The sequence below is a fragment of the Melitaea cinxia genome, chromosome 11, assembly GCF_905220565.1.
Source record: "Melitaea cinxia chromosome 11, ilMelCinx1.1, whole genome shotgun sequence".
NCBI classification, from domain to species: Eukaryota; Metazoa; Arthropoda; class Insecta; order Lepidoptera; family Nymphalidae; genus Melitaea; species Melitaea cinxia.
Genome location: NC_059404.1, coordinates 15897555 through 15915020, shown reverse-complemented (window position 1 = coordinate 15915020; position 17466 = coordinate 15897555). Strand labels below are relative to the sequence as shown.

General features: G+C 33.8%; 1 protein-coding gene across 1 annotated transcript; it reads right to left on the bottom strand.

The window, feature by feature from the left end:
• Positions 1-3993: 3993 nt before the first annotated feature.
• LOC123658099 (venom prothrombin activator vestarin-D1-like) lies at positions 3994-6070 on the bottom strand (the record flags this gene model as incomplete). The annotated part of the gene is made up of 3 exons (XM_045593569.1): positions 3994-4314; positions 5148-5309; positions 5945-6070. Coding segments are annotated over 3 exons (444 nt in total), but the record flags the coding sequence as incomplete, so codon positions are not given.
• Between the last annotated feature and the right edge of the window lie 11396 nt (positions 6071-17466).

Below are 17466 nucleotides of genomic sequence, written 5' to 3'. Positions count from 1 at the left end.
CAAACTGATGATACGGCTCACCTGATGGTAAGAGATTGCCGTAGCTTATAGACGCCTGCAACACCAGAAGCATCGCAAGCGCGTTGCCGACCCAATCCCCAATCCCCACCCAGGAGCTCTGGTCACCTAACTCACCAACAGGAACACAATACTGCTTGAAAGTAGTATTATTTAGCTGTGATCTTCTGTAAGGTCGAGGTACTACCCCAGTCGGGCTGCTCCATATTTTGAGCAGGAAATTCCTGCTGTGCCCTACCTCAGTCAAAAATATACATATTATATTAATTTTTATTTATATTAATACTAGCTGACTCGGCAAACGTTGTCTTGCCGCTAAACGTTATTTATAAATAGAGATTGGTGGTAGAAGGGTGAAAATTTAAGGTGGTATGTATTTTTCAACGCCAAATCATAATAAAATAAAAAATAAATAATTTATCTAAAAATTAAAAAAAATATATATTCAAGGGTGGACTACTCTTAGCATATAGGGGGATGAAAAATAGATGTAGTTCGATTCTCAGACCTACCCAATATGCACACAAAATTTCATGAGAATCAGTCAAGCCGTTTCGGAGGAATTTAACTACAAACACCGCGACACGAGAATTTTATATATTAGATTTCAAAACAAACGGACTTAGCTACTTTTGTATCTTTAACAAGTACAAATAACTAATTTACGCTTACGCTTCAACCAATAATATCCCACAGTTGGGCATAGGCCTCTTTCCCCATGTAGGAGAAGGATTAGAGCTTAATCCACCATACTTTACCAATGCGAGTTGGCGGATAATGTGGGTTGGAGGATTGCTGATTTAAAATGCTATAAATATAGCTAGACAAATTTTTTATCATTAACATTGCAGCAAATTTATTAAAATGGATATTGAATCCATGCTCACAGCTCAAGAGCTCACCGAGTGCAATCATCATTAATTCCACTTCCATAAAAACTTTAGATAATATTATCACTATCATTATAATTACGCCTTCATAATTATAACTATGATAATATTCCTGCTCACAGTCCCTTTCATAAATCTTGTAAACTGGGTCAAGGAAAGGTGCACCGTTTCTTGTAATATATCTACTATATAATCTCTTTAAACAAAGTACTAGGTTAATGGTTCGTTTTAGGCAGAATTATTAAATAAGTAACTATCCAACTGCAGGTTTTGAAATGCCCAGGCTGAAGACGGACATCAGCGTCTTCAGTGCGACAAAGCCAGCCCTGTGGTCACCAACCCGCCTGACCAGCGTTCACTACGCTGGTCAGGCGCTATGAACAAAATACATGAGTTCACGCCATTTTTGCGCGAACTTGTGGATACCTATGTCCAGCATTAGACTGCAATAGGCTGAAGTGATGATGACGATGATGATTAAAATAAAACATGGAAAAGCCGTGTATTGACATCTTCATTATCTACAACGCATGTTTTATATTTTGTCGGTCAGAAATTTGGTGTCAGGACTGAGGCAGGGCACAGTAGGAAATCTCTGCTCAAAATATGGAGCAGGCCGACTGAGGTAGTACCTCGACCTTACAGAAGATCACAGCTAAATAATACTGCTTTCAAGCAGTGTTGTGTTCCTAGGGCGAGTAAGGTGACCAGAGCTCTTGGGGGGAATTGGGGACAGGATCGGCAACGCGATTGGGATGCTTCTGGTGTTGCAGACGTCTATAAGCTACGGTAATCGCTTACCGCCAGGTGAACCGTACGCTTGTTTGCCGACCTAGTTGTATAAAAAAAGATAAATTTTGTTTGACTGTTAGTCGTATTCCGTTGGTACCGTTGGCTGGTTAATTTCTGTAATTTGTTAGACAGTATAGTTTTTCACCGAATTCTAACGAATTCTTAAAAAATTACACTATTACCTAAAACACGATTGTATTATCATAAATAAAAAATAAAAGAGCAAGCAATAATTTTCAATTTTTTTAGAAATATGTAAATAAATCACTATACAGCGCACTAAGCGATTCGCTAGTACATTCTTGATCCGTACAGCCAAAGAATGGAACTCTCTACCAGCGTCTGTGTTTCCAGAAAATTATAACCTGGGGATCTTTAAGTCGCGAGTGAATAGGTTACTTCTAGGTAAGCGTGCTCCATCTTAGACCGCATTTTCACTTATCATCAGGTGAAATAGTGGTCAAACGCAAGCCTATCATGGTATAAAAAAAAACAGCAAAAACAATTCATCTACTTGGGCTAAGTTGATTTGTATTCTGACTACATTTAAACTTGCAAATGTAACAAATTCGTTAGAATTATTTAGAATTAAACGTAAACAAGACACCTGTTATTGAATCAGCAAATACAGACGTTCATTTATTTATCTTAATTTAAATAAAGCATGAATGTGTTGATTAAAACGGTCAATTAACCGGCGGTTAATGAACCTGAGTTGAACTGTCGGTCCATTATTTTGCTTTAGTTAGTATTTTACTTTAGAAACAGGTACTTTTTGTTGATGACTTTTACCACATATTGATGGAATGTGTCCGGAACAAGGACATCAGAGATACATGTCCTTTTATTAATGACTTGGGAAAATGTAATACCATCCTGGCAGACCCACTCTCAGACTTGGCCCGAATGTTATATAATTTAGTGGATAGGAGAACTTAAGTTGTGAATATGTAATAATTAATTCACGAGTACGTCTCCTAACCAGGGCGAAATAATCGCTCTTGCGATAAAGCCCTTAAATCTGATTAAAAAAAACAAGTGCTTTATCTTGTAGTTCCACAGTATAGTAAAATATAACTCTCTATATTCAACGGGCTCTAGTATGATGATAATACTTTGGTACTTCAGCAAAGTGTTGTCATCGGGAACACAAAACTCAAACAAAAACACCCAGAACACGATTTTAGATAACCACAAATCTTATATAATATACTAGCCAACCCGTGTCCACTACGTTGGGTGTTAATTATTATTTTTGTGGTGCAAAAATATAACTATAGTATCTATATATATATATATATATATATATATATATATATATATCTCGCTCGCATTAATCGGACTTGATTTACATATACTATTATTTTTCGCTGAATTTTTTGTTCAATAACAATAAAATATAGCTTATATCACTCCTAAATAGTGTAGCTTTCTGTTAATGAAAGAATTTTCATGATCGGATCAGTATTTGCGAAGATTACCCCCTACAAACAAACAAAGTTAGAAACTTTACCTCTTTATAATATTAGTATAGATAATTTTTTTCAGGATTAGGAATCAAACATGCTTCGGATGCTGTATGTGATGTTAAACTCACGTGGAGAGATAAAAATGCACTGAAATCTAGTTTATATTAAGAGTTAATTTGCACATGCTTACAACAAACAACTGCTTCAGCCTGTTATATCCCACTACTGGGCATAGGCCTCTTTCCCCATATAGGAGAAGGATCAGAGCTTAATCCACCACGCTACTCTAATGCGGGTTGGCGGATATATTCCCTACTATGAGTAACGATCGCTATCAGGTGTACATGATAACAACCGGAACCGACGGCTTAACGTGCTCTCCGAGGCACGGTGGGGAGACAACAAACAACATTCCTTTTGATTTCACAGAGTTTGCGTTTACAATATTCTTAAGACATTTATTTATTAAGACCTGAGCTAGCGGTGTGATTATTGGCCGAAATTGAAATTTCGATTGGTCCTTAGTGAATACAGTATGTTATTGAAGCACACACTATACACAATGGAGGTAATTTGTATATTTATTTTTAAAATGAAAAAAGAAGATTAAAAGGTAATGGAGTCTAATCTTTACATTTCATATAAAAATATTTGTATATTTTTATGACATTGAGTTCAATATACTGCAGCATATTGAAGAGACATAAGAGAAACAACAATATACAAAAAAAAACAATAATTATTTTTGGGAAAATGAAAAAAGGGAAAGTTTTTTTTTAATAGGTATATTTTTGAAAATTCCTGCATTCTATGGTTAGCAATTTAATGCTTTATACACGTTTGATGTTTAATTATTGAATAACTAACAATAAATAAATTAATACATAACACGCCTGGACTTCGAATGCCAAGGTCAAACAAATAGCGCCAACGTGTTGATCATTGGATTATATATGCAGTATGTAATATGAAAATTGAAGAAATATTATTTAAAAATAAAGACCAGTAACATTTTTAATCCAAGGGACATAGTAGGACACGTTCACGTAGTACCCTATACGAGCTTCATAGCACGGTTCATTTTTCATGTATGAAGCAATGCCTACTATAGTTTTGCCACTTATTAGAGGACTTCCCGAATCACCCTGAAACAGAAACAAGTATTTTATCAATTTATCAAAAACATCTCTAAGCCAGCTTGATGGCATTTACGATTAACCGTACCTTTTTGCTTTAATACTATTTTTAAGGGAAGTTTTACTAAACATTTTTTAATATCATATCAAAAATCGATCGTTCCAGCGGGGATCGAACCTGCATCTCCGACTGACCATGTCGGTGCTCTAGCCAATTAAGCTATGGAACGATGTACTTGCTAATAGTTTTACTAAACAAAAACTAAGGAAAACTAAGAAATACATCCGCCAACCCGTAGAGGGGCAGTGTGTTGGTGCCTATGCCCAGCAGTGGGATGTTAAATTCTGAATCGTGATACACACTATACGCTCAAGTTTAATGGCTTGATGGTAAGCGGGTACCCTAACCTATGGATTCTCTGCATGGATCGCAGGGGATAAACAATTGTATCCAATCGCAAGTTCTACCCCCTGTATCCATGCAGCGCTCCATAAAAGTCTCCATTGGGGCTACCAATTAATATTCGTCTTAACTAATAAATTGACCACTACTTTTACAATAACCAATTCTTCTATAACTGGCCGGAGCGTATTACATAGACTCATTCACTATATTGTCTCCTCATCATCCATTTCGAAATATAACCTTACAGAGTCTCAACTTATTTAAAAAAAACCTATGGACTCTTGTAACAACAGGAATATTGCAACCGCTTTGCTGACCTGACCTAACCCCATATACTACTAAGAAATATTATTAATAGCCGTGAACTTCTGTTAGATTGACGTATTGCCCCAGGAGATAGTGAGACCTTCCTCATTAGAATTTTAAATAAACTTACTGCACAAATACTAGCCCTGTCCCCTTCTCTAGTTGCGCAGATGGTTATTTTCTTAAAAAGATCTTTGTCCAGCAAAGTTCGTGTCGATAATGGTATGTAGCACTGATCTATTGGATATCTAATGAGATCAACCTTCTGCAAATTAACTGCTACGTATGCATCCTGTAACATAGTAAGGTTCATCAAAATGGGTACATAGTAAGGTTCATCAAAATACAGTCGAATTAAAAAAACATATACAGTATTTGCTTCTAGTTAAAAATGTAACTAACGCGAGCTAATTTACTATTGTTATTGTAAATATGAAAAAGTTCTAAATTACTCTCTTAATTTTGTACCGATTAAAAATTTAAACGAATGTAGGTTGTCGCGTGGATGAAAATTTTATGTAATAAAGTTAAAGATGACCTGAAGACTACCGGTCTACTATCTTCTTCATTAGTATGAAGAAATTACCAACATTTATCAATCTAATACTATTAAACGAGCAATTCTTGTATATATATATATATATATATATATATATATATATATATATATATATACATATAAATTTGTTTACTTCCTAACTGCAGTTTCTATTTCGTGTCCTATACCCAAAGGTTGTCTGGAAGAGATCGCTCTTTCAGCGATAAGACCGCCTTTCTACATCTTTCATTTTATGTTTTTTTTTGTTGTTTCCTTTAATGGTGTACAATAAAGAGTATTATTATTACTATTAATATTGCAAAATTTTATTGAAACAAACTCTGAACTGTTAGATTTTCAAATAAGAATATTAAATATGTATGTATCACCTCAGTACTTCCTCTAGCCACGAATACCCATTTAGAGTTCGTCACTGGTTCCGTGGGTAGTTTGATAGGTTGAATTTTTTTCGAGAACTTCAGTGGAGTTTTGAGTTCAATAACAGCGACGTCATGGACAATTGCGTTTTTGTCTAAGTGATACCCTTCGTGTTTTATAAATCTTTTGTATCGAAACTTCATACTGTCAGCGAAAGTCGCTCCACCGACGTAGACGTCAACAAATGAGCTTGGGTCAATATTTTTTGGACTGAAAGTATAGTTAAGTTAAATATATTTTAGGATAAGCAATATTTCAGGGCGATTTTTTTCTTGAGTATAAAATAAGGTGTTTGACCCCTAACTAGAAAAGATACTATTAGATGGCTATACAAAAGTACGTTGTCAGAGTATTTCGTATATTAAGACAAAATAAAAAAAATAATTAAGGGGCTACGATTTTTTTTCACGTGGAACATAATCTGTAACTTCTTCAGAGCCCACCATTTTAAGGAAGGCAGTTAGGAGTTGAACAATCTATGTATAAAGTTCCCATAGATTTCTCTGTCGCTGAAAATGAAACAACATACGAAATACTTTCTTCATCAATTTGTCTTTTGTACCTATTTCAAAAATATTGTGCGATTTAATAGAAGTAAAAGATGAAACGTAAGAGAAATCGTGAAAACGAAGTAAAAGATGAACAAAAGATGAAAGAAAGAAAGCAGATGAAACTATTTAAAAAAATGTGCAAAAAAATAATTTGCCCTAATAAGTTGAATTAAACCTCAGAATTTTGATAGCAAATGAGTTAGAAATTAATCAATTTAGATGTAATAAACATATCAAAGTTTGCTCTGTTAGTAAGCAGTAAGCGTTCTTACTTGATATCAACGAGGCAGTGGGCAGCGGTCAATATCCACGTTTCAGAAATAATTGCAGCACCGCAGACTTGAAATGTATTTGACGCGTTGTCATTAGTTTGGATACCGGCGAAAAAAGGATATTGCTCTATTGTCACATTTTCTCCATAATAAATACGTGATTCGATATCGTATGCTATTAAAAATATATATCAATTATTATATATTTCATTATCATCACCATAACAGCCTATACAGTCCACTGCTGGACGTGTAACGTGAACTCATGTGTATTATATATTATATTATATAAAAATTTAATTATTATGAATTAGCGTTTTAGGCGTGACAAAGCCAGTCCTGCGGTCACCAATCCGCCTGCCCAGCGTGGTGACTATGGACAACACATGAGTTCACGCATTTTTGGCGCGAACTTGTGGAGGCTTATGTCCAGCAGCGGACTGCAATAGGCTGGAATGATATATAAAAATTATATATGTCAATACCATATTTGTAAACGCAATTCTGTCAGTTAGTCAGTCTGTCAGTTCAGCCCATTCCAGTAAATTGCTGGACATAGGCCTCCCTAAGTTCGCGCCAGACATTCATGTAAGCGAAACCTACACCGTATTTTGTGACGAAGAGTACTTTCAGCAGAGAGTATTTTTTTTTCAATTTTATTTAGTAGTAGTATCAGTGTGATGCCAAGATAAGGACAGATAGGGAGACAAAAAAAAATTCTGTTTTGTCGTCAGTACCCACTAGTCGGAATATGGTCGGCAACTTGCTTGTGCTAGTTTGTATTGGTCCTATGGATATAGGCTACGGTATGGGTGAACAATCTGGCCCTAGTGCTATAAAAATCCTTGTGTTTCTTAATTTTTATAAGTTTTACAAAGTTAGAAAACAAAAAAAACTTTGTATTTGAAACCATTTAGCCGTTGTTTTTTTCTGTAAACATTACTTTTATTACGACATCAAAGACTTCATTACCATCGATTATTATTCTATAATATTCAGCAGCGAAAATTTTCTAATCATGCTAATGATACTAAACAAAATTAATGAAAAAAATAAATTAAAAAGTACTCACACGCTGTTCGTTTCGTTAAGAACGAAATTAAAAACAATCCCAAAAACATTATAAGAGCAGTCACTGCATTAGCGTGACAATGAAAACAACCTTTATGTAATACTGCATTTGACTGTTAAATATGTGTTATATATGTATATGTATATTAATACTGGTATTCCAATGTCATAATACCTGCGATGCAACTCGACATCCGGCATAATTAAGACATAACAACTATATTTTTTTCTGAGACCTAATTCATGTACCCATTATGGGACCGATATTATGTTCCCATTATCTTTCTTAGTCATAAAATTAAACAGTAAGTAATCGGGCTTAAAAGTTTCTTAGTTATATTTACTTTCAGAATCATTTGATACGTTACAACAAACAAACATGATACAAAATTAATTTTTAATAATATTTACAAGAACAAGGATGTTTTTAATGATGGTAGAAAAATACGTGTTTGACATTTATGTTTTGGTATGCATTGATTTTATTTATTGTTTTGTTATCTTTATTTAGAAATTAATTTCATTGTAATTTTACTGCAACAAACATTCCTCGTGGACTCTTGCACTAACAATTTAATACAAAAATAAATTGGGAAATTATTATATAATAAATATATAAAAATAAAATTGTTTTTATTTATATATCATTATTATAATATTAAATTAATTAATTATATAATAATTATAATAAAATATTAATTAATTATTATATATATAATTATTATAATATTATATATAAATAAAGTTGTTTTTTTGAGAACCGCTCTGGTGTAATAGTTCGTTTGCCATGTCGACGGTGCCTAAACACCGACGGTCACGGGTTTGATTCCCGTTCGGAGTGGATATTTATGTTTATACAAATATTTATTCCCGGTCTGGTTGTTCGTCCTTGTAAGCCTCCCTACCGTGCCCCGGAGAGCACGTTAAGCCGTCGGTCCCGTTTGTTATCATGAACACCTGATAGCGATTGTTACTCATAGTAGGGAATATATCCGCCAACTCGCATTAAAGCAGCGTGGTGGATTAAGCTCTTATCCTTCTCCTACATGGAGAAAGAGGGCTATGCCGAGTAGTGGTTATTACAAGCTGAAGCGTGTAGCGCATACATAGAAATAATACTTATATATAAATAAATAAATATATCACATCTAGACTCGAGGCGGGAATCGAACCCCTAATCCCCGGAGCAGAAAACACTGCTAACTGCGTCAACGGGCTAATCAATCATAAAATACAGGAAATAAAGCAGACTATGTAGACCTGTGTAGGTTAGTATTCTTATGACAGAAACACACACGGCACTAATACGCCCAGATAATGAAAACATTCTGTATAGTTATACAAGTTTCCTATATCCTATCTGCCTATTCAATTTTTGTCGTGAGCAAAGATCGAATGCGTAAATACTAATTTAACGGCCAGTTCCTGTGACTGCGACAATTTATGATAAAAATCTGCTTGTTTATTTAAAATGTTTAGGCTATTATTATGTGTTGTAAATACGCCTTATTTTGCAAGAAATACGTAACAGAGAAACGTTTGATACATTTTCGGCCTTTTTTAGGCCGAATTTGATCAATTGTTCGTTACTTATCCGAAAAAAAAATCCAAAACAAAAGAAGTTTTTGATTCGTGGCACGATTCTCACATGTTAGTTTATCAGCCGAGACAAAGTTAAGTAACGTTTTATGGATTCGTTCGCAGACAAGAAAGATACAGAAATGACTTAGTTCGAAAATGTAATTTCTTGGAAAACGTATGTACAAAATTATTTGCTAGTGATTTGTAATTGATTTGTTTCGTCAAATCTACAAACCTTTTTGTTAGAGCTTGTTTGTCGAATACACCAAATCATTGAACTGAATAAAAACGAGAACGTCCATGATTTCTAAATAGCGACCGCTTACTTCAAACAAGAGTAAATACTAATATATTAGTTCCTTTATTTTTTAACGAAAGTAAAATTATTCGATTGCAGTTGTATTGTTGGTGGTATGACTAAATTTCTGGAACATACCATTTTCAGGAGCAATAAAAGTTCCGTGAAGCGTACAAAGTACGCAGCCCGCAACCCTCTGTTCCAAATACGTACGCCTCAAGAGCTCGCTCTTCTAGACTTCTCAAGAAAACTTATTCTAATGCAAGTCACGTCCGTTACGAATTTACGGGCGATTCATTCGATATTGGATTATTAGGCATTGATCCTTTTAAAATTTCTCAGCTAATTCGTTTTGCGACGTCGCCGATTCGCAATTTCGTCGAACGAGAAAATAATGCCGAAAGGCGAAATTATACGCGGCTAGAATGTTAATTTGGTGCTATTTTATTATGATACGTAAGGTCTCGTGACCAGCAAGTCTCACACCTATTGTATGTATGTTTTGAAAGCTTAACTTTAACTGAGGTAGGGCACAGCAGGAAATTACCTGCTCAAAATATAGAGCAGCCCGACTGGTGTAGTACCTCGACCTTACAGAAGATCACAACTAAATAATACTGCTTTCAAGCAGTGTTGTGTTCCTGTCGGTGAGTAAGGTTGCTCAAATTATCTGCTCAAAATATGGAGCAGCCCGACTGGTGTAGTACCTCGACCTTACAGAAGATCACAACTAACTAATACTGCTCTTAAGCAGTGTTGTGTTCCTGTTGGTGAGTAAGGTGACCAGAGCTCCTGGGGGAATTGGGGATAGGATCGGCAACGCGTTTGTGATGCTTCTGGTGTTGCGGACGTCTATAAGCTACGGTAATCGCTTACGATCAGGTGAACCGTACGCTTGTTTGCCAACCTAGTTAAATAATAAAAAACTTTTATTATCTTTATTTTTACTTCATTTTTCTACTTATAGAAATGTTTAATGTTACTGTTAAGTGTAGTAAACGTCGAATGTAGTTATTAAGTGCTAACTTACTCGGATATTTTGAATTAATACGTTAATTACTTTCAGACAACTTACAAGTAAAATATTAGTGGCCCTGTAAAAAGATTTGTTGAGTTATAGATTAAATCCTTTTTACGTTTCTAATTTAAATTCTCAGATAATGATAAATAGAATTTAAGTTTTGAATCTATTATTATTTATCTTATTTATTTAGACGTAATTATAAGAATGATTAACAAAAAATCGAGTCCACAAAATTGGACTGGGAATACTTTAAAGAGAAAAATACCATTTACAGCTTTAATCAAATTTATATGACAGACAACGTCAGCTGAACAAGATTTAAAATCAAACCATCCTTATAACCATTACAATACAGATACGAGACATTGATTTAGATAAAAAATAATATAAAAAAAAAACTTATAGAAATATGGGATAGTCGTAAATCTTATGATATGATGATCTTTACTTACTCACAAGTAAAAGGAAAGACAAAATACTTCGTGGACAGTGACCCTAATATTTCTTTTATTCGTTTGTGTAATCTAATCGCGTTTCCGTTATATTTTTCAGCTTGTAAAGTTTACGAGTTATTGAATATTTATTGCTATCTTAGATATTAATGTTTTGATATAAAAACTGTGTTGTGTGGGTACGGCAGTAAAGAATATAGCCACCTCCTCTCTTCCCGTGGGTGTCGTAAGAGGCGACTAAGGGATAACATAGTTCCACTACCACCTTGAAACTTAAAAAGCTGACCGATGGCGGGATAACACACACACACACACACACACACACACACACACACACACACACACACACACACACACACACACACACACACATGATACACATACGATCGTCTGTTCTTAAAGTAAGCAACTTAATGCTTGTGTTATAGGTAACAGCCGACTAATATAGCTACATATTGTTTTTGATGAATATACACAGAAATAATACATATATAAATAAACACAAATATTACACCCACCAGAGGCCACCACAGACTGTACCAACGGGCTAGTAAAGGTATTGTGTAAATTAAAAGTATCTATAATTTACTCAGATAATTTAGAATTACTAAACAGCAATATTTTATTTTTCGTCTAAATTAATTTAAACTATAAAGTTTAATCAGCAAATGTAAAGTTTAATTATCAGATATGAATGAATATAAACTGACCCCAGGTCTTAAATTTTTTTTTACAAATTAACTAATGAAACATATAATGCTGAACTGAAGACGAAGTAGAAGTTGTAAATTTATTCGAAGCTTCAATTCGAACACACATAAGTACGTATTATAAAAGCACAACCAACCGAAACTGGTATGACCTAACCAGAAATAGTAAAACTTTTTTACGCACCCTTGACTTGGGGAGTAAGCTGGTGTATGCGTGACGAGAGCGTCGCGAAATGTGTGATCGAGTGAGGCAAAGGAAAGTTGAGAAGGAGATATAACTTAGTGAAGATAGAAAGAGAGAGAGTTATGTTTCGTAAGTTTTATTTCAGTAGTGTGGTCTAAAGCATACTCTTTTATTTATCAACATTTCAACATTAAAAAAGTCTAGTTCATTGTATTTGAAACTCAAGAGTTTAGCTGAATCAAAAGTTATAACGTGTTATAGCCGAATGCTATACAAGGCTTGTTTTATGTCGGCGCGTCAACCGCACGTTTCGGTAAGCAAGACAACTTTTAATTAAACACTAATGCCATTCGCGAGCAACAACTGGAATAGAGATGGGAATGTATCGATAAATCAATTAGTTGATTTCATTCTCTAATATCTATACTGATTTTTCTAAATTTAAAATTATTTTCGTTTTGGATAGTTCATACCAACAAATGCTGCAAATGCAATATGGGCTGTATAATATTTTAGTAAGTTTTTACCTTAAATTAACGCGGGTAAAATCGGAGGGCACAGCTAGTTTTCTTAGTAAATTTAACGTTCTTGGTATTGTTTCGCGATGATACGATTTGTACTATTAATAAAAAAAATATTCACAATATATTCCTGAATAAAAATAAAATAAAAATAACAAAAATTTTTAAAGACATATGACATATTCAGTGGAATAAATTCATAAATCTGCATATAAATAATACTTGCTTGGATAGCAGTCAAGATAAATACAAGCACAGCTTTATAAAACCATAAAATGCGTAGTGACTTTCAGGATAGACCACAAGACCAATTGTTTATATAAGCTGTGGTTGTATGAACTTCCCGGGCTTCAGTAGTTTTATATGATGAGCTAGAGTAGCATTAGAATTTCTAGTTTAATTAAAACACATCCTACGGTTTATATGAAATGTACACACGGATTCTATTTAATTTTACTTCATTGATAAAAAAAATATATTTTTTAATTAATAATGAATATCAGGTAATGTATTAAATTTTGAATTTAATTGCTTCTATACTTATTATTCTTTAAGGAAAAAATATATTCAAGAAAAAATATTGTTTGCTTGATAAATAATAGTTACTTAGATAAAAGTGCTCTTTTATAACAATTAATTAGAGACTGTAATGAAAATGTTTATAATTAGTAATAAATGTAAAAGTTTCTATATTTTGTATTACTTTTACAATAACTAGATATATAAAAAATATATAAGAAACAAAAATTTCGTTACTTAAGCTATAGTGGCCTACAAGACCTCACGTCAGTACCGATGTAACTAAAATAACACGTCGATACTTAAGGGTTAATAGATACCCAATAGGTATTATATAAATGATTTTTTCGGTATGTGCTTAGTAATAAATGATTAATCAAATAATCACTTTGTGTTAAAATATTAAAATAAACAAATAATATATATTTGGAAAACAATATTTATCGATAAAACAACCTCCATCATTAGCCCTCATATGAAGAAATTAATTCATATATTTTCAGTCTCGCTAACGAATCATTCCAGTTCCTAGAGTAAACAGAAGTTTTCTCTCAATTCAGATAAACACATACGCGGTTCATTCTCAGAATCCTTAATCAAGTGAATGGTTATATTTTTAATCTGTAAAAATGAGGGTGACATGTTGTGTCTGTACTGTTTCTATGTGTTCACTTTTTATTCAGTGATACGTTGAAATATCATTGAATTAATTGTGAAAAAAAAAACTTTTAAAAGGAAAACTTTTTGTTATTCTTTTTATATTTTTAATCTGTAAAAATGAGGGTGACTTAGTGTCTGTATTGTGTTGCCTATGTGTGCGGTTTGCACACATTAATACGTTGAAATGTTATTGAATTAATTATAATAAAAACTTTGAAAAGGGAGACTTGTAGCTTTTGTCGGACTGACTTTGAATTATCAATTATATGTATGGAAATATTTCCTACAAAATCTTACATTAAATATCATACATTCACATGATGTGTACATGTTTCGTATTTAAATAAACAATTGATAAAGACCGAAATAAATGGCAGACAATAATATATAATTTAATATTTCTAAGTATTTAGGAAATTGAAAATTATAATATAGTCATAAATCAAATTAATTATTTGGTATGAATTGATTTCATTACGTAATAGCGAAAGATTAATTAAATAATAATTATTATTTATCAACACAAAATTGTTAAATTTAGCACTAAATTATAACAGTTCATAGTTATAAAACGTAATATTCATTTTAATTGGTTAATAACACTAGAAGTCTGACGCAGTACAGTTTACTCTTGTTTGCTCACTCGTCAATTTATTTATGACTTTTCCCACCATATTGCAGCACCAGTAAAATTTAATACATAAAATTATATACTGCTCATATTAATTTAAAACTGATATATCTGGTAGATGTAGTCAGAAAACGTTTTGTTTTGCATACGCCCAGATTTAGAATTTCTTGTCGATTTTTTTGAAATAGTAATAAATGTATCATACATATAAGATATAAAGATGGAAACACAAGATAAAATACTTTACCATATAGGACATGCAAAGGATCAAAATAAAAAGTGTATACGAATGAGTATTTAAAGAGATACGGAGGTACAAAAGCAATATCTGGCATCTAACTACTTGGCAGACTCAAAGAGTATCCACTCGCTATTGCCTTCTGGCTGTTGTGAGAAAATTAAATTACGCTATTAAGTGCCTGCTTGTTGGATTGAGGACTCTTCACACGATTAGCGGATGGCGGCTTAAAATCGACTTAGGATGACAATATGAAACTAAGAATTAAATTATTTGTGGTTTTTAGACTTAATTGAGGATTGTTATGAGAGCAACACTTTGGCGCAACGGTCACAGCGCTGGTTGCTGGTTGTGCTGGCGGTTGGGGCTTCGATCCCCACACATGACAAACACTTGTATTGGCCATACAGATGTTTGCCGGGGTTTGGGTGTTTGTATCTTCTTTATAGGTCTCCCCACTGTGCGTCCCGGTTGTTACCATGTACACCTGATAGCGATCGTTACTTAGTAGGGAATATATCCGCCAACCCACATTGAAGCAGAGTAGTGGATTAAGTCCTGATTCTTCTCCTACATGGGGAAAGAAGCATATACCAAGCAGGCTATTACAGACGACAGCAAGGATTGTTAATACGGCATTATAGAGGCTGAAGCGAGGACTGTACCGCATTATATGAACATGATTATGATTGTTTTGACATTAATAACAATTGTTGACGGGTTGCGACAGCTGAACAATAGTAAGAATTGTAATATTGCTTAAATTAATTGCAGAAAGTTTGCTACTTGCTACTTGAACGAAATTTGACTGTACTGTAGCTTAGTTATTAGTATAGAAATAACCATTAATAGAAATTAATTATTCACTATAATAGATTCCGTTTAAATACAGCTACCGAACGATAAAATAGCAATCAATCGCATATTACACTGGTTCAAATGAATAATTACAGCTAAATTTATTACTGTACTCTAATATTTTTAATTTCATATAGTACAAAAATACATGGACAACTATGAGCCCGTGGATGTTGTGTAATATAATAAAAAAAGTGCGTGTGCAACACTTCAGCCTGTAATATCCCACTACTGGGCATAGGCCTCTTTCCCCATGTAGGAGAAGGATCAGAGCTTAATCCACCACGCTGCTCCAATGAGTGCTGGCGGATATACGTATTCCTTACTATGAGTAACGATCGCTATCAGGTATACTTGATAACAACCGGGACCGACGGCTTAACGGGCTCTCCGAGACACGGTGGGGAGACCCACAAGGACTGCACAAACACCCAGACCACGGCAAACACCTGTATGACCAATACAAATGTTTGTCATGTGCGGGGATCGAACCTGCAACCGCCAACGAAACAGATACAATCCATGGCTGTGACCGTTGCATCACCGCGGCGTCTGACGGAAATAAAATATTACTGTTTAGTGATTCTAACTTATTTGAGAAATAGCACAATATTGGGGATATAGCTCAGTGGTAGAGCATTCGACTGCGTGTGCAAACTGAATGATAATCACATACATGTAATTATTTGATTTTTTTTAGTTTGAAATTAAATTTCAATTTTAAAAACGTGTTACGAAATCCTGCAGTCTTACAACACCCTATGCGTTCCGAGCCAATCGGGCGGACTAAATAATGTTTCCTTAACTCGCTACGTACATTAGAGGCATCTTGTAGTCGTTGTTACGCCGGTAATAGCGCAGTGAATTCTTACATTAATTATTTCAATGTCTGCATCTTTTATTCATGAATGTTTTTCAGTTTTAAATAGTGACCGCTTTGGGATACCGTTGCGATCGTTAGCAGTAACGTTTTCGTTCAGAAATTGCTTGATAAAATTCATCGGGGTTATTTCATATTCGAAATTTTATCGCTCTATGTTATTATGTCTTTTTAGTGGGTCATTTGTTTCTATGACTTCTTAATTTTATCTATGTAAATAAAAATAAAAGTAAAAATAGAGGACAGGCTAATTCCGCTTTGTATCGGCCTGAGATCACTGCGCCAATGCGTCGTCGTTTAGTCGTTTTGTATGTACACTTATAGGTACACATTATTTTGTTGTATATTTATAATTCACTTTTTTGTATTACACTTATTCTTATAAATAAAGTGACGATTCTTATATCGGTATTGACAATACTCTGGAAATATTTTGCGACGTTTTACTTGACCCCAGTAAATCACATTTCAGAGCACATTGCATATGCAAAACGAAAATATGTAAATATATCACCGAACGAATATTATAGGCAAAGAGGACGTAGAAAAAACAAGATCATTTCACGTAGACATTTCTATGAGTTACGTTCGCTCATACGATCTATGATTTTATGTGAAAAGTTACGTTTTATTTACGGGTTAATATAGATTTGTAAGGATCGTAGATAAAGACAAGTTTTACTTAGAACGAAACGTAAAATAATACTAAAGAAATATCATATATTAGTTTGTCCAGCTAACTTCGTACCACTGGATTATTTTTGAACTGAAACTTCTTTGGAACCGTTGTATTTATAGATTCGATGTTACGAAAATGAATCCCGATAAGGAAATAAATACACAAATCTATAGGAGAGAATGAGATAGAATACGTTACTGTTCCGAGCTTCCGTAAGTGAGCTTTTTCACGAGACCCTGATCATAGTCGATAGAACAAGTCGCAACGTTCCACCTTCCTATGACTTTTCAGAAGTTTCGATTGAACACACTGTTAAGAGCTCGACGTAGTTATGTATTAAAATA